At 39.4% G+C, this 26,159-nt stretch overlaps 1 protein-coding gene across 1 annotated transcript in view; it reads left to right on the forward strand.

Moving 5' to 3' along the window:
* The window catches only part of SLC26A4 (solute carrier family 26 (anion exchanger), member 4), a 42,090-nt gene extending 16,257 nt beyond the window's left edge, over positions 1-25,833 (forward strand). Inside the window, 19 exon segments of the mRNA XM_009996785.1 lie at positions 112-277; positions 2,391-2,501; positions 3,916-4,106; positions 4,590-4,754; positions 7,480-7,632; positions 10,731-10,813; positions 11,774-11,921; positions 14,294-14,407; positions 15,178-15,255; positions 15,455-15,550; positions 17,842-17,948; positions 19,283-19,352; positions 19,679-19,771; positions 19,882-19,977; positions 21,061-21,291; positions 22,539-22,593; positions 22,918-23,063; positions 24,212-24,295; positions 25,810-25,833. Coding sequence (XP_009995087.1) covers positions 112-277; positions 2,391-2,501; positions 3,916-4,106; positions 4,590-4,754; positions 7,480-7,632; positions 10,731-10,813; positions 11,774-11,921; positions 14,294-14,407; positions 15,178-15,255; positions 15,455-15,550; positions 17,842-17,948; positions 19,283-19,352; positions 19,679-19,771; positions 19,882-19,977; positions 21,061-21,291; positions 22,539-22,593; positions 22,918-23,063; positions 24,212-24,295; positions 25,810-25,833 — 2,211 coding nt within the window.
* Positions 25,834-26,159: the final 326 nt, after the last annotated feature.

Genomic DNA, 26,159 nt, shown 5'->3' on the forward strand with positions numbered 1-26,159 from the left:
GCCCCGTCCCCGCCCGGGACACCCGACGTGCCGGGCTCTGCCTCTTAACACGGGCATCGCTTTCTGCCCGCTGGGGGTTGCCGGGGGCCTTTCCAGGTGCAGCCCGTGCAGCGTGTCCGTCCCCTCTTTTCATGCAGATGTTCAAGAAAAAGGGCCTTTCAGGTTGCCAAGTCCTTTCTGCCCATCCTGGAGTGGCTGCCCAACTACCGGGTGAAGGAGTGGCTGGTCAGCGACATCATCTCGGGCGTCAGCACCGGCCTCGTCGCCACCTTGCAAGGTAAACCCAGGCTCCGCAGCCCTCCCTTCTCCAGCACCTTTCCGTGAGGGAGCCAGCTGGACACAGCCACGGCGTGTAGATGGAATTACAAATCTGAGACTCGTTATTTAATACTAGATATTAGGTATTGTTTCCCAATAAATAATTGATGGGCTTAATTTATTCTTTTTATTTTTTTCTCTCTGTTTGGCTGGAAGATTTAAATTTCCTTTGATGTGCCATCAAGATGTATTTAACTTCTTTCAAGCCTTTTACTTGAAGAGTATTCATTCTGATATTTAAAATGTTAATAGATCAAATAGGGCATGGGGACTTAATTCTCTTTCCTGCTTACCTGAACCTGTAGCTCTCCTGCAGCTGCCTAAAAAAATCTGGTTACTGCCCCAAAGTAATGCAAACTTGCTATCAACTCCCCTTTAAAATGTGGCCCATAAAGTTGTTCAGGTGTCTGCAGAAAACAGCCTCCAGGGAGGTTGTGTGTTCATAGTAAAACAAATAGTAAACTTGATGGATACTTAACAGCACATGGCTTGCAATGTTCTTTCCTTATTCCATTTTTTAGGAAAGCATGCAGTAATGAACAAATAGAAGAGTGGCAGACATTAGCAGAAATTAGTAAAGTAAGCTAGTTAAGTAAGACTTTAAAGGCAGAACCGTTCTGATCAGGTCCCCTTTCAAAGACAAGATTAGCTATAAACCTGATGTGATCCAGCACATTTGTTTCATCTCCATAGTGTTCTTGCCCCATAATCCCAATTTTTCAGGCCTGGGGGAGCTACCTGTGTCAACCCCACATTTTCCCTCAATAGAAATTAAGCGTTTACACGAGGGGGCAAAGAAGAACAGGGGAACAGGGAAGGCAGTTCACGCATTCCTAATTAGCCACAAGTATTCCCTGCTGTCTGTTTCCTTGGATCACGCTAGGGAGGCAGACTGGCAGAAGGAAAAAAAAGCATTACAAACCTCTGCCCCAGGCAGAGGGTGACCTGAGCAGTCACAGAGATTTTCAACAGCCCTATAGAGACTGTGTCAGAGCTGAAAGATCTCTGATGAAGGCAGTGCCACAGTTAAAGGACTGTCCTGCCTTTTTAAAATTAACCAGGATAGCCTGGCCTTCCACACAACTTATAACAGCTATTGCACTCTTATTGTAGCCTTCTCATTTATTTTTTTACAGCAGGGCCTGATTTTCTCGTAATTAGATTCCACTAGTAAAACTGATTTCTGAAATACACTGTCTGGTCTCCCACCTTTGTATTTAAAAAAAGCCCAACAACAGAATTAGAGAAAATCTAAATCTAGCAGAAATTAAAAAAATAAAATACCTGAATTTCTAAATCTTGCAATGTGGGGAAAACTGGCCAAGACGTTTTCCAAGAAAGAAGTTTCTGGGATCTTGAGGTCCCTAAAGTTCCTAACTCCTAGTAATCATATTTGCTTGCAGTCCTCCCAACAGTCACAGCAGTATGACCAGGACTTCAATTGTTTTGAACTCTGATAGTTTTTTGTGGAATCTTTGAAAGAGGATACTGCACCCTGCAGTGGGAACTAACCAGGATATGATGCTGAAGGCAACTTTTTTTTTTTTATCCTTTGTTGGATTTGATGTTTTGCACAGGTTTACAAAGAAAGATGATGCTAGGGATCAAAATTCTCAAATATTTGTGGTCTACTTTTGGTACTGAAGTTTATAATCTGATACTGAAAATTGTAGCCTGGTTTTAAAAAGGGTTGAACATACTGAAACATATTTGTAGTGCAGTAATTCAGAGTCTGCGCTTGAAATTTCTGGTAATAACTAGAACACTTCACGTATCCCTCTCTCAAGGGGAAGACCATTCACTCTTGGAACAGTGTTCCCCCACTTAAACTTCACATCTGAGCCTCAAATATGAGAACATCTCTCAGTACTTATTCATCAAACTACCAGCATGGGATATACAACCACTTACAGTCTGAGACTCACATATGTACTTGCAACTGATTTGCGGACAAAACACATTCTAAATGGTATCTGGGCAAAAGGAATAAATCTTCTGGAAGTCTATTCTAGACAAGATAGTAGTTTGTTGAGAGATTTTAAATCTGACATTTTGATTATGTATCATTTCAGGTCTGGCATATGCTTTGCTGGTTGCAGTTCCTGTTGGATATGGTCTCTATTCTGCCTTTTTTCCCATCCTGACGTATTTTTTCCTGGGAACATCAAGGCACATCTCAGTTGGTAACTGCATGTGTTCCAGTTACAGTGAATGATCTATGACAAAATGTTAATTCTTACTGTGAACGTTCATATTTCATACAAGAGCACTTATTTCTGAACCAAACTGATTGTGTTGAATTTTAATATTGGTGGGTTTGGGGGACTTAGGGCTTATTTCTTCTCTGTACAGGCAATTGTGCATGCTAGCTAACTTCAGCTGTGCTCATGCATGCCTTTTGCTTGCATTTATGTTAAAGTTTCAATCCTGTCTCACTACACTCTGTGCAAGAAATTACAAGATCAAGGCCTCAGTAGGCAGCATGAACAGACATTTTGTCTACCAGCTAAAGCTCAAGATGGCTAAAACAGAACTCTTAGTCTTCTCTACAAGCCTTCCTTGCTGCATCCTTTTTTGATCACTTTGGACAGTATCATCTTCTTGCCTGTCATGGAGACCCAGAAGCTGTGTGTCCACTCCAGCCTCGCTCTAGGTCCTCACATCAAGGCTATGGGTAAACTTTGTTGATTCTTTCTGAATGCTTTCTTTAAAATATGGGATCTGTTTCCTGTCAGTTCTCTTGTTTAATATTCATGTTACAGCTTGGTCACTGAAGTTTCTTTTTCCTCATTCTAACAAAATAGTCATTCCTTGTTCCTATCTACTAAGAATAGACTGTTTTCCCTTCCCAAAGCTTTGGCATGATGCTACATTTTTCCATCAGTTTCTTCTCCACAGCATCAAATACTTCTGTATGTTCTCTCCACTTCATTAGCCTCTTCCTATCCTAATTATAAGCTGACATTTTCCTTTTCTGCATAATTTTAGTAAATAACCACATAACAAATGTTATAACTTTTAGATTGTGTGCTTCTGACACAATGATAACTTCTCTCTCTGTATCTTGCCCAAAGTTAGTTTCAGTCATCTTCAGCTAATATACGACCACACTACTGTGAAAAGATGTGGTTCTGCCCCTTGGTGCATGGTTCTGCCACCACCCTGGTGTTGGAATTCCTGACAATGCAGCTATGTGTGAATCCGGATCAGCTGAAAACTCTCTCTGAAAATAAATAAATAAATAAATAAATAAATAAATAAATAAATGTTGCTTTCAGTTGCATCAGGAATCTTTTCCTTGGTTGTGGTGCTGACAGAAGGGAGATGGTTGGAAGATGTTGCCTCTTCTGGCCTTGATACAGCCCTAAATTGGCTTAAAAGCGTGAAACTGCACCTGTATGTACAACTTATTTAAGGATGGATTGTATCTTTGTGTCATGTTAGCAGTGCCTGGGGCTCCTGGCTCCCTAATACTACTAATGTACCCCAGTTAAAGTATTACATGGATTTTTCTGATTTAGATATTGCTTGTCTAGTCTGGTAAATGCTTCTTTTTGATACCTATTAAATTTTACTGTGCTCTGTTTCTCATTACAGGTCCATTCCCTGTAGTAAGTTTGATGGTGGGATCTGTTGTATTGAGCATGGCCCCTGATGATAACTTTCTCATAGATGGCAGTAATGCTACAGGGACTAATGGTACTGGGACACTGATAGACACTGAAGCCAGAGATGCACAGAGAGTGCTGATTGCTAGTACACTCACATTTTTAGTTGGAATTTTACAGGTAAAACTGTTGGCTTGAAGATACAAGGTTGATATTGCTTTAATTTTAATGGGAAAATGTATAGCATGGAAATATCTACTAGGGCAGTAAGAAATTTTCCTCTAGTAAAACACAAAAGTGATGGAAAGCAGTCTCAAACTCTGAAGAGCTTTTTTTGGGGATTGTTTTTCTTGTCCTGGCCCAGTCTGTGGCAGCATGACTGGGAGTGCAGACAACAGAAGAATAGTCCTGTGACTGCAGAGCAAGAGACCTGCATGAAACTAAGTGCTAATGGTGCATATCCTGGAGCATCCTTTCACACATTTCTTCAGATCTCCTTTATTTCCTTGGACAGCATGATATTAAGCTACACTAGGCTGCAGTGGGGGAAGATGATCATAAGACTGTAGCAACAAATAGAAAAGAACTAATCATAAGAAATCACTATATGAAAGTGTAGCTTTTTGTTGTTTAGCAAGCTGTTATTCTTCATGATTTTTCCAGGTAATATTTGGAGTCCTGCAGATTGGTTTCATTGTGAGGTACCTTGCAGATCCACTAGTTGGGGGATTCACAACTGCAGCTGCTTTTCAAGTGCTTGTGTCACAATTGAAAATAGTCCTAAATGTTTCAACTAAAAACTATAATGGTGTTCTTTCCATAATATATGTAAGTATGCCCTTCTAATATATTTTGGTTTTATGCCAGAATTTTTATATAATTGTGTATTTTCTGCTTCCTTTTCATACAGCAATGGTTCATAGGTATGGTGGTAAGGATAGAGCATTCATTTAGTTCTCTCATAAAGATTTGCAGCTATTCATTTGTAGCTGTTGGACTGTAAGTAGCTGCTTTCCTGGTTACCCAGCCCATGGAAGTCTAATTGTCTTACTGAAGTCTTTCAGACAGGGAAGTTTTTCACATAAAGTTTTAATGTAGCTATCCAGCAAAACACTCCTTCTTCCCTAGGCTGTAATTTCTGAAGACTACTTTCTGTCCCACCCTTTGATTTCTGGCTTATTGTGAAGGATGTTTCCTTCTTTCTTACCAGTGTCAGGTCATATCCCAAAGCTGACTGGTCTCAGGCCCCTTTACTCTTTAACCAGTAGGCCATTCTGGCTTTGTTCTCCATTCCACACTGGAGCCATACTTATGAATACCTGAAGAAAGATGTGGATTCCTACTCTCCTACTCTGCAGCCAGGTACCTACTGGTTAGCTACAGTGAGGTTACATGTTGCAGTCACAGCTTCATTTATTGATCGTCTAGAAAGTGATCAAATGGAGAAATGTCCTGGCCAGATCACAGAAACACTGAATTCCTAGAGGTCTCACATTATGGAATAGTCTCCTTCCCAAGGAAAATTATTGAGAGTTTTTACTGACTTTAGCATGAAACTATTCAGGGTCATAGTGTTTTAGGTCTTCCATAACACTTCACATTAGAAGAACAGATTTCTAAAAGAGGCTGTTCAAATAAAAAAAACTAGAGGTCTCACATTATGGAATAGTCTCCTTCCCAAGGAAAATTATTGAGAGTTTTTACTGACTTTAGCATGAAACTATTCAGGGTCATAGTGTTTTAGGTCTTCCATAACACTTCACATTAGAAGAACAGATTTCTAAAAGAGGCTGTTCAAATAAAAAAAAAGTATTTACAGATTTTACATGCCAGTTCAGGCAACCAGACATCGAGATCAGTTGAAATAGGATGAATATAACTATGAACAGCAAGGTATAATTTAGGAAAAAAAAATCTGATGGACTATTTAAAAAAAAAAAAAAAAAAAAGAAATTGTATTATCACACTTATCAGAATAGATGAAAACTCCCTCACAACAAGGAAAATCAGATGAGACAAAATGCTATCTAATAGACCTTAGAGCTGACCAACAGGGTGATGGACTTGTTAATCCAGCAGGGTTTTTTTTTTCTGTTTTTTGTTTATTGAAGGGTGATATCTTTAGTAGGAAGTATTTTTGAAAAGGAATTACATGGTTCTTCCAGCCTCTGCAAGCCTGAGAAGAATACTGACTTCTTAGGTTAAAGCTCAAAGCTTCCATGTTCTAACAAGTGAGCCAAGTCAATGTGTTTGCAGATGTGTGTAGAGCAAAGAAATTGTGATTTCTGGTCTGCTCAACCAGTGAGTTGATGTGTCAGCTTCAGCAAGTTTTGGACTTGCTTCAGAAGTGATATTTAACAACCTGCAACACTCAGCATCCAACATTAACAGAACCCACAACCCAAAGTTAGGAAGCTACTGTTTCCCTGTGCAGGGGGAAGTGCAAGAGATGGTCAGTAAGAATGGCATCCCTGGTAAGCAGTACAACAGACAAGGAGCTACATCAGTCACCTGCAGAAAGGCATCTGATTCAGTGCTTCAGGAAGGCTTTTTCTTTAGCTAGAAAACATAGCTGATCAAGCACTTAGACATTTTATTTCAAAACTGGAGTCTTTTCAGAATGGTAGTAGCAGTACTGCTGCTGCAACCCTCCCCTTGCCTTCAGGCTGACAGCTCAGTACTTGGGGAGCCAATCGGGATGCAAGAAGTCTGTTTCTGGCCCCTTTTCTACCAGATCTATCTGTTAAAGCTGCTTCACTGTGCCTGGAATAATTACATTTTCCTGGGGACCCAGAGCAAATGAGAATTACCCTCATGCCCAGAAGGACAGAGGAGTATTTGTAGCTTTTGTAGAGAAGGGAGCTGCCTTTTGCAGCCCAGCTGTGAGAGTCCTCCAGCCTGAGACTGAACTCTGCAGGGATGGTTAGTGTACCGTAAGGTGAGGTTTAGTGACTGCTTTTCTTAAGGGTAGGATTCTCCACAGCTTGGCAGGACCCGTGTGTTCATATTCATTCTCTGGATGTCAGCAATGGAAACAGGAAACGTAGCACACAGACCCTATGTACTGGGCATATAGTGAACCAGAGTTTTCCCCGTGAGGCTGCTAGCCCATGGGGAAATAGAAAAGAGAATAGAAAAATTAATAGAAATAGAATAGAAATATGAGGATAGAAAAATGAGGATCTCCCTTGCTATTTGGGCAAAGTGAAAAAACTATAGATCTTTCCTTCCTTGCTCCAAGAACACGTAGAGGTAAAACACAGGTAGGGGTTTAGCTCTTCTTCTAAAGTATTAATTTCCTAAAAATCAGGAAGCAGAAACCCACTGTGTGCACAATTCTTGCAGTTATGCTTTTTCAGTCCAGTTCACCATTAAATCCATTAACTGATTCTGTAGCACCTTGACAGTACGTTACCCTCAGGCTCCTCCAGGCCAGAACAAAGAAGTAACTCAGCCTCTTCCCAAACCCCATGCACCTGGATTTTCTTGTGCCTATTTTCACATCCTTCAAGTCAACAGGGTTATGTTTTATGTTGTAATTTTTATTTTTCAGACCCTTACTGAAACATTTGAAAAAATTGGAACCACCAACATTGCAGATCTTATTGCTGGGCTCCTCACCATTTTTGTCTGTATGGTAGTTAAAGAAATAAACGATCGGTTCAAACACAGGATACCTATCCCTATACCAATAGAAGTTATCATGGTAAGCAAAGGAGCCTAACAAAAACTGCTAATAGTTAAAATAGATGGGGCTACCAACAGGAAGACAAGAACTCTTTTTAAGTATTAAAACTGTTTCTTATTTTATTACAGACAATAGTAGCCACTGGCATCTCGTATTCATTGTGAGGTACCTTGCAGATCCACTAGTTGGGGGATTCACAACTGCAGCTGCTTTTCAAGTGCTTGTGTCACAATTGAAAATAGTCCTAAATGTTTCAACTAAAAACTATAATGGTGTTCTTTCCATAATATATGTAAGTATGCCCTTCTAATATATTTTGGTTTTATGCCAGAATTTTTATATAATTGTGTATTTTCTGCTTCCTTTTCATACAGCAATGGTTCATAGGTATGGTGGTAAGGATAGAGCATTCATTTAGTTCTCTCATAAAGATTTGCAGCTATTCATTTGTAGCTGTTGGACTGTAAGTAGCTGCTTTCCTGGTTACCCAGCCCATGGAAGTCTAATTGTCTTACTGAAGTCTTTCAGACAGGGAAGTTTTTCACATAAAGTTTTAATGTAGCTATCCAGCAAAACACTCCTTCTTCCCTAGGCTGTAATTTCTGAAGACTACTTTCTGTCCCACCCTTTGATTTCTGGCTTATTGTGAAGGATGTTTCCTTCTTTCTTACCAGTGTCAGGTCATATCCCAAAGCTGACTGGTCTCAGGCCCCTTTACTCTTTAACCAGTAGGCCATTCTGGCTTTGTTCTCCATTCCACACTGGAGCCATACTTATGAATACCTGAAGAAAGATGTGGATTCCTACTCTCCTACTCTGCAGCCAGGTACCTACTGGTTAGCTACAGTGAGGTTACATGTTGCAGTCACAGCTTCATTTATTGATCGTCTAGAAAGTGATCAAATGGAGAAATGTCCTGGCCAGATCACAGAAACACTGAATTCCTAGAGGTCTCACATTATGGAATAGTCTCCTTCCCAAGGAAAATTATTGAGAGTTTTTACTGACTTTAGCATGAAACTATTCAGGGTCATAGTGTTTTAGGTCTTCCATAACACTTCACATTAGAAGAACAGATTTCTAAAAGAGGCTGTTCAAATAAAAAAAAAGTATTTACAGATTTTACATGCCAGTTCAGGCAACCAGACATCGAGATCAGTTGAAATACGATGAATATAACTATGAACAGCAAGGTATAATTTAGGAAAAAAAAATCTGATGGACTATTTAAAAAAAAAAAAAAAAAAAAAGTATTGTATTATCACACGTATCAGAATAGATGAAAACTCCCTCACAACAAGGAAAATCAGATGAGACAAAATGCTATCTAATAGACCTTAGAGCTGACCAACAGGGTGATGGACTTGTTAATCCAGCAGGGTTTTTTTTTTCTGTTTTTTGTTTATTGAAGGGTGATATCTTTAGTAGAAAGTATTTTTGAAAAGGAATTACATGGTTCTTCCAGCCTCTGCAAGCCTGAGAAGAATACTGACTTCTTAGGTTAAAGCTCAAAGCTTCCATGTTCTAACAAGTGAGCCAAGTCAATGTGTTTGCAGATGTGTGTAGAGCAAAGAAATTGTGATTTCTGGTCTGCTCAACCAGTGAGTTGATGTGTCAGCTTCAGCAAGTTTTGGACTTGCTTCAGAAGTGATATTTAACAACCTGCAACACTCAGCATCCAACATTAACAGAACCCACAACCCAAAGTTAGGAAGCTACTGTTTCCCTGTGCAGGGGGAAGTGCAAGAGATGGTCAGTAAGAATGGCATCCCTGGTAAGCAGTACAACAGACAAGGAGCTACATCAGTCACCTGCAGAAAGTCATCTGATTCAGTGCTTCAGGAAGGCTTTTTCTTTAGCTAGAAAACATAGCTGATCAAGCACTTAGACATTTTATTTCAAAACTGGAGTCTTTTCAGAATGGTAGTAGCAGTACTGCTGCTGCAACCCTCCCCTTGCCTTCAGGCTGACAGCTCAGTACTTGGGGAGCCAATCGGGATGCAAGAAGTCTGTTTCTGGCCCCTTTTCTACCAGATCTATCTGTTAAAGCTGCTTCACTGTGCCTGGAATAATTACATTTTCCTGGGGACCCAGAGCAAATGAGAATTACCCTCATGCCCAGAAGGACAGAGGAGTATTTGTAGCTTTTGTAGAGAAGGGAGCTGCCTTTTGCAGCCCAGCTGTGAGAGTCCTCCAGCCTGAGACTGAACTCTGCAGGGATGGTTAGTGTACCGTAAGGTGAGGTTTAGTGACTGCTTTTCTTAAGGGTAGGATTCTCCACAGCTTGGCAGGACCCGTGTGTTCATATTCATTCTCTGGATGTCAGCAATGGAAACAGGAAACGTAGCACACAGACCCTATGTACTGGGCATATAGTGAACCAGAGTTTTCCCCGTGAGGCTGCTAGCCCATGGGGAAATAGAAAAGAGAATAGAAAAATTAATAGAAATAGAATAGAAATATGAGGATAGAAAAATGAGGATCTCCCTTGCTATTTGGGCAAAGTGAAAAAACTATAGATCTTTCCTTCCTTGCTCCAAGAACACGTAGAGGTAAAACACAGGTAGGGGTTTAGCTCTTCTTCTAAAGTATTAATTTCCTAAAAATCAGGAAGCAGAAACCCACTGTGTGCACAATTCTTGCAGTTATGCTTTTTCAGTCCAGTTCACCATTAAATCCATTAACTGATTCTGTAGCACCTTGACAGTACGTTACCCTCAGGCTCCTCCAGGCCAGAACAAAGAAGTAACTCAGCCTCTTCCCAAACCCCATGCACCTGGATTTTCTTGTGCCTATTTTCACATCCTTCAAGTCAACAGGGTTATGTTTTATGTTGTAATTTTTATTTTTCAGACCCTTACTGAAACATTTGAAAAAATTGGAACCACCAACATTGCAGATCTTATTGCTGGGCTCCTCACCATTTTTGTCTGTATGGTAGTTAAAGAAATAAACGATCGGTTCAAACACAGGATACCTATCCCTATACCAATAGAAGTTATCATGGTAAGCAAAGGAGCCTAACAAAAACTGCTAATAGTTAAAATAGATGGGGCTACCAACAGGAAGACAAGAACTCTTTTTAAGTATTAAAACTGTTTCTTATTTTATTACAGACAATAGTAGCCACTGGCATTTCGTATGCTGCCGACTTGGAAAAAAAATACAATGCAGGCATTGTTAAGAGCATTCCAAGAGGGTGAGTGCCTTTGTTTTCTGCAAAATAGGTAGTATTTTAACTGGCTAAAAATCACAGTGGTAAGAGAAATATAAAAGAGATATTCAGAGCTGTAACCTGAGTTTAGAACTCAGAGCTGGAGATTTCCTGATTTTACTTCTGCCTCTGTTGCTAATGCTACCTAAATATGTTCCCTAGCTTTTCTTCATCTGTAAAATGGGCTTAGGAACATCTACCCGATTCACAGAGTTCATCTGAAGATGAAGTGCTTTATGGTCATGTAATGAATAAATGACTATGGAAAACATAAAAAAAAAAAAGAAAAAAGAAAAAAAAGGATAATTAATAACATTCTGCATAGATTTAGTTTCTGCAGACCTGAATTATCCCAATGTGGTTCATATTCATGTCACTACAGTTATTCCAATCAATCTTGTTGATTCCATAGTCAGAGGAGAAAGGATGTTGAGGATTACACTGGCAGAGACTTTAACTTGAAAGATTCAGAGCACTTCACAGTAGTAACCTTCACATTCCATTTGGTATTCAGGGCTTGATTAATTAAAATTTGTGGAAACACAGTAGGAGATGAAATGTTTTTGAGATCTGCTGAAGAAGTATGTTAACAATAATATGAGTGTCATTAACATATTTATGTAATTCTTCATATTTTTCAATACATCCTTTATTCAATGCTTCAAAAAATGTACTTTTTCACTTTGCTATCATAAGGCCAAATCTCAGTCATGCTGAGAACAATGGGAGCTTTGTTGCTGACTAATAGCATCAGGATTTGGGCTATGGTGAGCAGATAAGCGTGTTCTGTATGTCAATGGGCTGTTTCCACCTTTTTATTAACTTGAAACATTACACTTCATATTATAAGCAACCTGTATGCCTCTGCCTCAAACTCCTTGACAATTCTAGTAAGAACAGAATTTGATAAAAATTGATAACACTAACATATTTTCTAAATGCTAGATTTTTGCCTCCCGAACCTCCAGATGTGAGCCTGTTTTCCCAGATGATAGCAGCCTCCTTTTCCATTGCTATTGTTGCTTATGCTATTGCTGTATCTGTGGGGAAAGTATATGCAACCAAGTATGACTATGCTATTGATGGAAACCAGGTATGTATAAACAAAAGTTTACAAGTTCCATAGCCAAATGAAAAAAAGTCATTCACACACATTTTTCAGACCAAAACTGAATCTGACAGGGGAAATTATTTCAAATATTGAAGGGGGAAAAAAAACCAAAACAACGCTAAAATGGTCATACAATACATGACAGATTTGCCACCTAGAGATGGGCTAGATGTGTTCTATGTTCAATATGGGCTTTTCATACTAATTAATTCCTTCTGTATTGTTTTAGTGACTGCAGTAATTCTGTAAAGATAATTCAGCACTGTTTAGGGCAGTTTTCTGGTGATGTCGAGTTGATATGACCAGCGTTAGGAATCTGCTTTCCATTTCTACTTTTACGGTGCATTTTCAGGTGTGTTGCTGGGTGGGAGGAAGACAATGTCAAACTAAGAAGCTGCTCCAGACAGCTTTATGTAGGCTTAGTCTACATGCAGGATTTGTATTAGTTGAAATTTTCAGTCGCAGCACGATTTTGTTCCTACAGAATAAATTATTGTACTTCTCAGCATGACACCAGTTACATTCATATAAATTTATTTGTACCTGTATAGCTAAGTCGTGCAGCCTGTTAAAAGCAAGTGCCTACCTGCACTCAAACATACTTGAGTAACTCTCTGCACCAAACGGCTGAACTGTTTTAAGTGTTAGTTTTTAAAGGCACATAGCTAGAATGTGACATGAGCTATATGCACGGACAAGCTCTTAGAGGATTCTTGCAGTTGCCCAGTGTTTTCACCAGGGATTGTGTGGCTTGCCCATGGGTGTGGGAGAGAAATGTCAGAAAGCATCCTTGTCCTGCATCTGTGCCAATTTTGAATTTTATCCTTTGAACATATGAGAAAATACTCTCACTACAATAAATAGATAAGCTGACCACTCTGTTTAATGAGTCATTCTTTGTTTTAGTGTTAATGGATTACCTGAAGTTTGATTTTGGAAACACTGTTTTGCAATATGTAACAAAATTATACCTCTGAACATCCTGGTCACTTTGCAATATGCAAAGTTCATCTATGGTAACACTTTGATTTAAAATTGCCTAAAATAGATTGCCTTTCAGTTTAATAAATCTGAATGAATAATACACATTTCTAGAAGTGCTGTGCTGATGTGCTTCAGAGATACTAATTAAATATAGTAGTAGTAGAATTACTGTCTATAAAAGTGAAGTGCCTTCCTTTCAATACTATGCTATGAATTTTACACATGCAGCCCTGAGTGATGTGCAAATTGTTTACTTGAACTGCAGAAGTGAAAATAACATCATTAAAGCAGGTAGTAAAACAATTTTGAAGGATGGGTCAATACTATTATCTGTTAGTGTTTATCTCATCTTTGTAGGTTCATAGATTATCAAGACCTAAGAGCACTAGGATCTACACTTCCAACATTTCCTTCCAGAATATGGCTGTTACACAGGAAAAGATATGAATCATGTAGGTCTGTTCTGTTAAGGAAGGTGACTTAAAAATCCTGTTCTTGTAGTTGGAGCCTAATGAAAAACTTACAGGAAATTTCATTTTTGAGAAAAGAAGGGAGAGAGTCAAAATCAAATCTCAAATTATTTTTTAAAAATTTGCAGTGAGTGGAAAGCTCTTGTGACTGTGTCAGCTTGGTGTAAACAGTGTTTCTGTCAATTACATGGGCTTCAGGCAGCTCCCAAATGCCTCATTTCCCAGCAGAGGAATGGCCCAGATCCCAGGACATAAAGCTCCCAGGGTCCTTGTCATTTGAGCTGAACAACCAGCATCAGTAGGCGCCAGCATCTGTGACCCTGGGGCAAATGTATGAGAACACTGCCTGGGACTCAGCGTGAGTTCATTGGGATGTTCAGAGTGAAAAACTTCTGGCTCAACAAACTAGAAGTTTTCAGTGAAACTGTGTTTTATTGCTAAGTTCCTGATTAGTTCTACTAATAATACAATGCTTTGCATTAATTAAAGGCTTGTCTAAACTCAGACTGTTGTTCTGATTAAAATTATTTGTTTAGCTGCTGACACTTGGATGTTAAATTTATACTAGTTCGCTTCTTGATGCAATTACACCAGTGTAATTGTTAGAAATGTTATGTTTGAGAACATTGATGGAAATGAGCTTTAAATGACTTTATGCAAAGACAAGTATGTCAATGTTAGGGAGAGTGTACCAACTTCATTGTATTGATTTTCAAACATAGGTATTTACACTGGCACAAGGAGAATTTGCGTAAACATTTAACAGCTATTGCTAATCCAAACTCTTCTCAATATATCGCGCTACCTACTTTATAAACTACTGCAGAAGCTGTTCTCATTCTCCATTACAAAATTGTCATCAAAGATCTGTATTTACAGTATCATCCAATTATCTTTCAGGAGTTTATTGCCTTTGGGTTCAGCAACATTTTTTCAGGTGCCTTTTCATGTTTTGTTGCAACTACTGCTCTTTCACGGACTGCAGTCCAAGAAAGTACAGGTGGAAAGACTCAGGTAATCACTTCTTCTTACCAGTACTGTGCATGGCTAAATTTAATCTCATATAGGCACAGATTTCCCAATGGGATGAAAATAGCCCAATTGTGTTGCTGGCATGTGGAAAGGCGCAGGTATCTTGGCTAGTAGCTTGTGCTCTGGTAGGGAATAATTTTTGTACCTCTGCCAGAAGAGGGCAATTGAGTTTTACACAGCACGAGTTACCTTAGGGGTCAGAAATCCTTCAAGCCTAATTCCCAAAAATTTCATTCCCAATCAGTGGACTGAGTTTATCCCAGTAGGAATTCAGGATGAGGGAGGGAATCCACTCGCAGCTCCCTATGAGGCATTTAAGGTCCTATGTGCTGGCCTGAGCAGCCCTGCCATATGCTCTTCATCATCTGCCCATGTCCCATCCTTCTTACATGGAGTTTGCTGCTCTGTTTTACAGTGCTACAGCTTTGCACTTTTTAACAGTGGAGAACTACAGGTTACCCAGTAGCCCCTTTTCTTGCTGTCACACAGCCTTTCTTCTGTCAATGTTCTTCTGTAAACCCTCCAAGAGCTGCTACCTTGTGCGCAGTTGTTTACACCACCTGCTTAATTGAACTCACTCTGTGTTAGCTGAATAATGATTGCCATGTACACCTGAACACAATGGCATTTTGGCAGGCCTCTCTTGTTCTTAAAGAAATGTGCAGCTACTTGTACACTTTTATTTGTAATACTAGACACGTAGGATAAATTCTTAATATGTTCATTTCCTATAAACACTCTGTTCTTCACAGGTTGCTGGTATAATCTCAGCTGGGATTGTTCTGATTTCCATTGTTGCCCTGGGGAAACTGCTAGAGCCCTTACAAAAGGTACCGTACGTGTCCCCTGCAGCACAGCCACCAGCACCAATCACACCCAAATGCTCAACGTTGATGGACAGGATCAATAGCCCTGTTTAAACTATGATGACTGATACCAGACAAGGCCCCGATTTCTTGTTTATAATGTTGAGCACTATCTTAATGTGCAGCTTTGCTTCTGAACAACACTTGTCATTTTTCTTCACAGTCTGTGTTGGCAGCTGTAGTCATAGCTAACTTGAAAGGGATGTTCATGCAAGTGTTTGATGTTCCCCGTCTGTGGAGACAGAATAAAGTGGATGCTGTAAGTAAACCTATTTTTTTCTTTTCTCTTGGATGGCATTAAAAGGCAAAAATAAAACCAGGCAAAAACATTCAAATTTCTCTTAACTACCACATAAACAGCATTTTGTAAACATCAGAAGACTTTTCTGTGTGTCCTTAAAATGCAAGTGCCATGAGGTCAGTTAAAATTTCCTTGGTTTAGAGTTTTAGAGAGTATTCTGCTTATCTTTTTTATTCCCTATACCCCACAGTAAGGGTGCCAATCCAGGTATTCTTGTGCAGTGATGACTCCATAGCAATTAATGTAGTTTACAGCAATCCTGTGCTGAGATGGCTTGAAAATCAGAATAAAGGTGGCCTGTTGCCACCTTTCCCATTCTGCTTTTATCTTTTGCAGTTTAAATGGGTCAAAAAGATGACATTTTCTTAATTCATGTACACATAGTTATGTTGTGACCACATTAGCATCCCGCTTGCCTGGATAATCTCATGTAGTCCTCAGAAAATATGTTATCTTGTTGCAGCAAGATTAATCCAAGCTGTAATGTTGATCCATTTGGCATGCTAAGGGCTGTATCATAGAATCACAGAATCATAGAATGTCTTGGGTTTGAAGGGACATCTAGAGGTCATCTAGTCCAAACCCCCTACAATAAGCAGGGACATCTCACACTAGAACAGATTGCTCAGAGCCCCATCAAGCCTGACCTTGAATGTCTCCAGGGATGAGGCCTCCACTACCTCTCTAGGCAACCTGTTCCATGATCCACCACCCTCATATTAAATAACTTTTTCCTAATGTCCAACCTAAATCTACCCTCTTTTACCTTAAAACCATTACCCCTTGTCCTATCATTACATGCCCTCGTGAACAGTTCTTCCCCAGCCTTCTTACAGGCCCTTTTCAAGTATTGGAAGGTCACTATAAGGTCCCCTTGGAGCCTTCTCTTCTTCAGGCTGAACAACCCCAGCTCCCTCATCCTGTCTTCATAAGAGAGGTGCTCCAGCCCTTGGATCATTTTCATGTGCCTCCTCTGGACACGCTCCCACAGGTCCACATCCTTCTTGTGCTGGGGGCTCCAGAGCTGGACACAGTACTCCAGGTGAGGTCTCACCAGGGCAGAGCAGAGGGGCACCTCTCTTGATCTGCTGGCCACACTTCTCTTGATGCAGCTCAGGATGCAGTCGACCTTCTGGGCTGCAATTGCACAGTGGTGACTCATGTCCAGCTTTTGATCCACTGGTACCCCCAGGTCTTTTTCCACAGGGCTGCTCTCTAGCATCTCTTCCCCCACCCTGTATTCATATCTCTGGCTGCCCCAGCCCAGGTGCAGGACCCTGCACTTGGCCTTGTTGAACTTTATGAAGTTCACCTGGGCCCACTTCTCCAGCTTGTCCAGGTCCCTCCAGATGGGATCCCATCCCTCTAGCTTATTGACAGCACCACTTGGTGTCATGAACAGGCTTTTCTTAGGAACTATGATAACCATATCTCAGGGTACTTGCTCACATGTCCCACTGTGTTTTCTGTGGAATAGACCTTCATTGTGGCTGTTAGGGCAGGAGAAGTTTGCATGGAAAGTATTTCCCCCATGCAGTCCTTACTAGGTATTGATTTTACAGTGCCAGTACTTGCCTTAGGTAGATCTGAAATTTTTGGGTCAATAATTTTCTAGTCCTCTTTCTAGGTAAAAGATCCCACTGACTTCAGTGATAAGTGCTGAGCACTCAGCTTTTTGTGTGATTGGGTCGACTGGGTGTTCTGCCTGGGCAGTGATGTAGAGAGGAACTGAGGAGCCCACTTCAGCTGTTCTGCCTGAATATTTAGTGGAGACTTTTGAGACTGCCATTAACCTGTTCATATGAAATACCTCCCTTTGGAACAGTTTTGATTCTTAGATATCACTGCGGAGCCCCCTTCCCTCTCTCCATGTTTGCAGATGAGGTGTCTTGCAGTATTTTACATCTTGGGAAAAACTATTTCCAGCTTCTAAAGAAAGATTAACAAAGATTGTCACCATCAGAAAGACTAAAATGCATTGGTGAACTGCATCCCCTTTAATTTCACCAAAGTAACTGGATTGTTGAAATATACTGTCATGTTAAAAAATCCTACTTTCTAAAAAGCTAACTATGCCTAAAAAGCATCTTGGAGGAAGAGGACGGATTTTGTATGGAAGTCAGCTAGTTGTCAGTGTGCTATGATCATCTCCAAAATTATTTTTTTTCTACTATTCATATTGTCCTTTAGCATAACCAGGAGTAGTATGTTCTATTTAAGAGACTTTACTTTTGTTATTTCCTCTCCAGATGATCTGGGTTTTTACCTGTGTAGCATCCATCATTCTGGGACTGGATTTGGGATTACTTGCTGGCCTTTTGTTTGGATTGCTGACAGTTGTGCTGAGGGTTCAGTTGTAAGTAACACAGGATTAGAAATAATTGTTAGTCTTATACCATGAAAAAGGAAGACAGTATGTTGAATAGCAAGATGATTTATGGCAGAAAATCTGCTTGGGTTTACAAAAATTTGGAAATGGAAAAAAATCTACTCTTTACAACAAAACACTGTGTGTTCTGGCATATAATTACACTGATAAATGAGAAGCTGCATTATTTTTTATCACTATTTATTCTATATTGTGTTGGCTGTTCTGCTGGTGCTTAGCCATTTATACACCCACATAGTTGAGTCCTGAAAAGGGACAGGAACATTCCAGATCAAATATAAAAAGATGTAGGAATGGCTTCTGTAATTAATTGATCATTAAAGTAACTCTTAGAATGTATATGTACTACAGTATGTTGCAGATGCCAATAACTTTTTCACTTACTGCTTATACAAGACTGAGTGAATGCCTGTGAAAGAAGAGGAAGCATGGGATTAAGACAAACTTTTGTGCTGATGGCTGATTTGTTGCTACTCAAACAGTATATGGTAGTGGAATGGTGAGAAAAGGTGGCTTTACAGAATCTTCTGTGGTCATCTTGTTGTTTTTCATTGATGTTTTATCTGAAAATTCAATATTACTAATTTCCTTTAGCCTGGAGTCCAGAGAGTATGGTTACTAGTGATTCCAAAGGATAGTTGCACCATAAGCAAAAGCACAAAAATAAAGCCTTGCAAAAGTTTCTACAGGATAGTAGATTATAAAAAATGAAAAAAATATTCCCAAATTCAGCTCAGATTTGTGAAACAAAAATATAAAAGGGAGGTGAGGCTTTAAAACTTCAAAACAATTTGCTTCAACTGTTAAAAATATATCTGGATGGAGACTGCAATTTTTTTTGCTTTGTTATTGACAAAAATAAAAATTAAAAGGGTTGACCAAAAAGTTTTAAGTGGTCAGAATAGAATGTAAATGGATTGTCTCAGTTGATTTGAAATGGAAAAAGTTATCAGTAAAAAAAATGTTTTTTCATTCAAACCAAACTCATCTGCTTCTAAAACATTTTACTGGTTTGGGAAACAAACAGAACAAGTGATTAATTCAGCTCTCCATAAAAACTTTGCAGCAAGTAGGCTGAGACCAAAGTACCTTGTCTTTAAGAAGGACTATTCACTACAAATCACAAAAAGACCCTTGCACAGCAACACAAAACAAAGATAAACACTTTCCCACTGGGGCTATTAGTTTGGCAGAAGACAGCAAACTACAAGAGTCTATGATCAATTGTATGCAGTGATCCCTTCAACTCTGTGAATGCCCAAGTATGATGTTTACCTCCACTGTCTTTTTGTTTCTATCAGTCCTTCATGGGGTGGCTTTGGAAACATTCCTGGCACAGACATCTACAAGAAGGTCAAGGACTACAAAAATGTGAGTCACTGCTGAATTGTTTCCCTCCGGTTTACAGGCCAGTGTAAGACAAAGTTGTACCTTGCAGATTGTAGACAACCTGAAATTGGAAATGGAGTGCTCCAAGATAACACATTTCAGCATTAAGTTCTTCATCTTGATCCAGATGGTTGGCCCATATTGCATGCTGAGGCTGTAAGCTTCTAAAACCTGAATTATTTCAGGTATTAGCGAAGATAGGCTATTTTTTGTGAATTAGATATGTTGTAGAATTACTGAAACAGTTAAACTTTCTTATTAGTCAAAACATGGTTGCTGCTGCTTAACTTTATGTTCTTTGGCAACAGGTTATAGAACCAGAAGGTGTGAAGATTCTCAAGTTTTCAAGTCCAATTTTTTATGCTAACATTGATGGACTGAAAAGCAGCCTCAAATCCACAGTGAGTGACATAAGACAGTTTTGGATGCTTCTTAACTGTCTTTGAGATATCCTCAGATTTATATCTTGATAAAGTTAATTAATTTTGATGTCTTGATCCTTTTTCTGTAGGTGGGATTTGATGCAGTCAAGGTATATAATAAAAGACTCAAAGCACTGAGGAAGATACAAAAGTTAATCAAGAAGGGGAAATTAAAAGCTACGAAGGTAAAACTTTTTTCTTTTTTTTTTTTTCTCAAAGGATTACTGTTAGATGTTATTTCTTTAGCCTTAATTAGGAGTTCCTCTGTCTCATCTTTAAAATAAAGATGGGAAAGTGTGACTTATTACTGTGGTAGAAAGTCTGGGACCTGCAGGAGATGTAGCAGAGCAATACACCTATTGCTAAACACAGGCAGCTGTGACAGTCTGTTAACAAGCATGGAAGCAAGAGATTTCCTGACCTAACCTCTGCTCCTTACCATGTCGGAGTGTCTCTGTGCAGTAAAAATGATGTCCCTTTTATGTGTGCATGCTTCTATTATCCAGCTTCCTGTGCACAGGTGAGCTGTATTGGTTTGCTGGTAGACATAGCCTTCCATGTCCTCCTTAAAGATAACAGTGTATGTTCCTCTGAGTATGGAATGTACGTTTCATGGTTTGATCTACATGGCTTGATGTATCAATACAACAATAATCATCTAGACTAAATACATATGTAAGAGAAGATGAGTCACTCAGTCAGTCCTTGTGAGCAGGTGATGATGGAGGTGTTCCTAGTCACTAGGGGTCATGGGTCTCTCTGTCCAGCTGCAGTTCTGGTCCAAATTCCCCACTTAGGACCTGTTACTCCATGATTTTATGGACAGTGTTCTGTGTGCCGTTACCCTTCCCTATTCTCTGATGGGGTCATCAACACCTGGTTGGCTGGGTGCCTGGGACCTTCCAGGCTGGCAAGGAAGGAAGCAATCAGCCTGGCTCCCAGGAATCTTGAAGCTGGTAGGGAAGGGAAGCTGGTATGGAGGAAATGTTTGGTTTGTCTGCTTGGTCTACAGGACCTTCAAGGCCTGATAATGAGGGGAAAGGGAACAAATACATGACATGCTCGGTCACAGAGAATGGCTGCTTGCCTTACAAAGTGGTGTTAGTTGTGCTAACAACATTACCAGGGCTCAGGAGCAGGGGGTACCAGTCACAAATATCAGTCTTGCTCATACCTGACACAGAAGTTATCACAGGGTAGTATTTCCTGTAACTCCAAAACTTTCTATGTGATTAAATGCTATATTCCATATATTATCTGCACATTAGAATGGCATCATCAGTGAGCCTGGTATTAATAATGAAGCTTTTGAGACTGATGAGGAACCTGAGGACAATGAAGATCTTCAAGTTCCCACCAAAGAAGTAGAGATCCAGGTGGATTGGAATTCAGAACTCCCAGTCAAAGTAAACATCCCCAAAGTGCCCATCCACAGTCTCATTCTTGATTTTGGAGCAGTAACCTTCTTGGATATTGTAGCTGTGAGGTCAATAAAAACGGTAAGAGCATTTTTTTCTGGTGTTCCATGAAAACGAGACTAGTCAATAGTATGTAAATCAAGAGCTGTTAGCTGAAGTTAATTTCTGAGTCTTTAGAAGTCTGTTGTTGAAAAATATCTTTAAAAAAACTTAAGAGTATTGGGGTGTGCATATTTTAAGTGGGAAAAAAAACACAAAATAATGCATTAAAAGAACAATATGGTCAAGTACTCTAAAATTAGAACTGCAAAATGTGGTCCCCTTGTATGCATATGTTATGAAATATTTTAGTTATGTATTTTCTTTTCACATGCCTCCTGCATTAATCTGGGCACAGGATGATGCTCACTCAACACAGAGGTAGTAAAAATTTTTATCTTACCATCACTTTAGTCTTTAGCCACAAGACTTATTTATTCATTTCATATTATTTAAGTTATGAAGGATGGAAGAATTATTCTTTTCTTTATAGGGTTTTCTGTGGCTAATATCAGAGCACTATGGGAACATTAATTAGTCTTCAAACATCACACATTAGATGACCAAGACTCTAGTTTACCAGTCAACTGAAGGGGATGGAATTAGCAATCACTTCTGAAAATACTGTTCTAAGAGACTTGCCTACCACCAGGAAGCCAGGAGTAGAATCCAGACTCTCCCTTTTTAATTAACCGACGTACAAGAATGCTGTGTGCCTTGCTTCAGCCTTCTGCCTAGTTTCAGTTCACTTCCATCTTCTGACACAAAAGACATATGGGGTCCACAGACATGACTTTTTCCATATGCAGCTTTTTCATCCAAGTACAGGTCCATCTGGTGCACTGCATGAGGGAAAAATCTATAAAAAAATAATTGCATGTGCCAGTGAAAGATTGTATCATATTACACATACATGGGAGTAAGTAAAACTTGCTCAGTCCCCCTTGGTTCTCACTTCAAGAGACATGATTATTCATATTAAGAGAACAGAAGGAGAACTTTAATAGGCAGCAAAGCATGTGTACATGTAACATTGGTAGTTCCACTTGCATAGTCAAAGATAGGCCACTTGAGCAACCAGGTACTTAACTACTGGATCTTTCAGCATAGCAAAACACAGCAGTTCCTTCATTATGATGAATAAACAAAACATGTAATTTGGAATTAAGACACTCAGAAGCAAATAAAAGTGTGTGTGTACCTATGAATTACATATATACACATATGTGTATTTTCTTCTTGCAGACTTTATTTATTTATGTCCTTGTTGCAAACTTTTATTTTTTTAGATAATTAGAGAGTTTGAGAGAATTGATGTGAGAGTATACTTTGCTTCATATCAAGGTAAACATCCAAATATTTCTACTACCAATCATGCAAATAATAAAATGAAGACGAGAAGGGATGAGATCTCCAGATGTGTATATGGGAGCCTTTGTTCTAATAAAAATGTGTATTATCACACTGACAAACATGGTGGGGTGGGACACAAAGAATGGTGGGGTTTAAAAGAAATATGGAAAGTATAAGTCAAGACAAAGCTATGATTGATTGATTGATTGATCTCTCTGTACATTTGATTTCTGATAGTTGCAACCATGTATTTTGACAGTTATTTCTTAAATGACTTCAAATCATATAAACCTGTTCTGAATTCCTTTTATTCAGACAACCTTATATCTCAACTGGAACGGAGTGCCTTCTTTGATGATATTGTCAGAAAAGACATATTCTTCTTGACTGTCCATGATGCTGTGCTCTACATAAAGAATCAAATGACATATAGTGACAACCATGATCCCATATTTGAGAAGGTGAGGAAAGCCAGAAGCACATTTCTCTACCTCCTTTCATCTCACAGTCATTCTTGCAATTTCCATTGCGGTGTGGCACATTCAAAAACTAAACATGGAGCTGTAGTACAAAAAAGTGAGTCTAGTAAATTGGAGAGCTTCTGAATATTTTGCTAGATCAAAGGAAGGGTATGTCAACTCCCTGGGTCTTGCTAATGAAACAAACACAAGAAACAGGACATATGAAGAAAACTCCATCCTAAGACACATTTTCTAGTTTCTGACAACTGGCAGCTTAAGAACTTCCTCAGCTGGAGGTTGCATTTGGACCATTATATTCAACTGTCACCAATGGAGTTTCTTTGATGTGTCTGTCATACTTCTTTTGGAACCCCTTTATACATTGTAGCTTGACACTATCCTGTGGAGATGGGTTCTGCAATTTTAAATGTGTTATATGACTCGTGTTTCTCAGTTGCTTTAAGCCTGTTGGATGTGTGGATTGTTAGCTGCAATGAATAATCATTCCCCACTCCCTTTGCCAACACCATTAGTAATTTCATATACCTCTGATCAAAGCTGAAGGGTCTTATTCTACTTGGGGTATGTCTAGAAGTTGTTCTGAGCTAGTGTTCATTCCTACTGCCCTTCTTTGTGCATTTTCTAGTTGTATTCTGTGTTTTTTGAGACAACCAGAACACTCTCTAGTGTTTAAAGATGTGGACCCACATTAGGAAAATGGCCTTGTAATGTTCTTGTCTTTCTACTCCAGTTCCTTCCCTAGTAATCACCACCACAGTATTATGAAGAAATAGTATTTAAAATTAATACTAGTGATAAACAACTAGGATATTTTTAAATATTTTTTGCACACTACTGTCTTATAGTAGAGATTAACATTGTGACAAAATTATACAGAAGTTTAGAGATAGATTCTGCTTTTATTATTTTTACAAAGCCATAACTAGTCATGAGGAAAGAGGACCAAAAGCTTTCCAACATTTATGTTCTTCTCAGCTGAACTAAATCAACAGTTTTGTCAAGGAACAGTAAACAAAAGACTCTTTTAAGTTGTGAACGTTATCTTAAGGTACTTTAGAGTACTAAATCCATTTTGATGATTTGGACAACACATAACCCATCATGTTTCTTAATTTCTTTCTGCCCAGATTTCACTCATGCAGGAGTCTAAAGAACCCATAGAATTCACAGAGACAAGCCGGCCTGATGATGAACTTGATGTTCAGGAAGAGGTATGCACTGGAATGTGTCTATGACTTAAAGAATACTGCTGCCTTTATTCCTTTGCCTGTAGCACTGCATCATGCTGTGAGAGTATGGCAGGATGAACTGAGCCTTCAAGAGTTTCCTTCTTCATAAATTATTACTCTCCCTGGGTACCTGAATGTTAGAGTTTCATGAAGGAAGTCAAGTTTTTCTTGAGATGTAGTAGATTATATGTGCACAAGCACCTCCTGATCTCTGTTGTTTTAAGACTACTTTTGCCTTACACAGGCTTATAAATAGATCTAAACATGAGTTATGTGCCTAAAAGAAGACTTGGTAAGGCCCCCGAGTCCAGAAGTCTGGCTACCTCCTTTTAACACAGCAGACACCTTCTTGCACAGTCTGACCATTTTGCAGGAAGCTGCAGCAAAGCAGTTGTGCTGAACATACCTAACGTGCAACAGCCAAGTCTGTTAAGTAGTACCTGAATTCACAGAATACTGCCAGAAAATAAAGTAGCATTTACTGTTAAACAGTGCAGCACATTGTGCTGCTGTGGTACCAGCCAGAACTCCGTTCTTAATTCCCCATCTAAAATGGGGTGGAGGCCTGGGCTTGGCTTCTCTGCTCCAGCTGCAGGAAGGGAAAGGGGCTGGAGGCTTGATGTGACCCTGCTGTCCGTCATATTCTGGCAAAATGCTGCAGCAAGGGTGCTGTGCATGTGGGATGCAAAGGTTCCTGGAGGGAAGTAGGTAAGAGGAGGTTGTGGCTGGGTAGAGGTTCTCAGCATCACCCTGCACTGCAGTTTCTACCAAAGCATGAATCCTGTAGGAACAGGTCAGGTCTGCTTGGAAGGCAGATTAGGAAGAGGAGAAACTGAGACCCTAAGTAAAAGCCTCTCAGACTTCAAGGCTTGGTAAGTAGATTGTGAGAGTTGGTGCCCCTGATTCATCCCTCCCTTTCTTGGTTGCTATGGATATTGCAAGAGAGCCAAATATCCATTCTTTAGCACATATAGGGGGAGCTGCACTTTCCACACTTCCTGTAAGTCACAGTGCAGGAAGGAATGAAGGATTAAAAAAACTAGAAAGACACCATGATTCTGTAACAAAAGCATTTAGGAATGGCAGGCCAGGCCAGAAAGACTTGAATTCTGATTTCTATTGACAGGATTGCTTAGATAGTTATATTTGTGTCACTAAATAGTGACAATAAATAGTGTCAGAAGATAAGCCAGACACAAAATTATCAATCCAAGGTCAAAGAATATTCTGACAGGTTTCTGCCCCCCACCTTTATAGCCACATTTTGAAGATAAGAACTGATCATCTTCAGACCTGCAGGTTCCTGGCTGAATTGCCTTACACAGACACGAGTCAGGGAGACTCTACCTCAGAACAGTTATTGTGTACTTTGACTCAGGCCAGGTTGAACCTGGTCATTTTTAGTTAACACATACACAAACTATTTTTCCAAGCAGTGTGTACTCAGAACTAACTGTGGTTTCTTTTTCTCCACCTTTTGAAAACCATTTCACTAGGCTATGCGCAGACTTGCTTCATGAAGATGGACTGCTGGTACTGTCCTGCCTGTGAACTCACAGCAATATTCATGCACCAGCACTATATAAGCATTTTCTGCAATGAAACCAATCTTTGCACTTGAAGAAGACCCTGATTGTTTGTCTGAATGATACAGATCTCTAGAAATCTCCAAATTTTAGCTAACCCTATCCTGGAAATATTCTGGACCTTGATTCAGCAAGCACTTTCCAATATGATATATTGATTAAAAAAATTTTTAAAAATAAAATAATCAGAATACTGTTACAAAAGATGAGCTCAGTTTTGGGACCAGTCAAGCAGAAGGTGCATTATGCTATTTTATCAG

Source organism: Chaetura pelagica, unplaced genomic scaffold (assembly GCF_000747805.2).
Source record: "Chaetura pelagica isolate M959 unplaced genomic scaffold, ChaPel_1.0 scaffold534, whole genome shotgun sequence".
In the NCBI taxonomy this organism is placed as follows: domain Eukaryota; kingdom Metazoa; phylum Chordata; class Aves; order Apodiformes; family Apodidae; genus Chaetura; species Chaetura pelagica.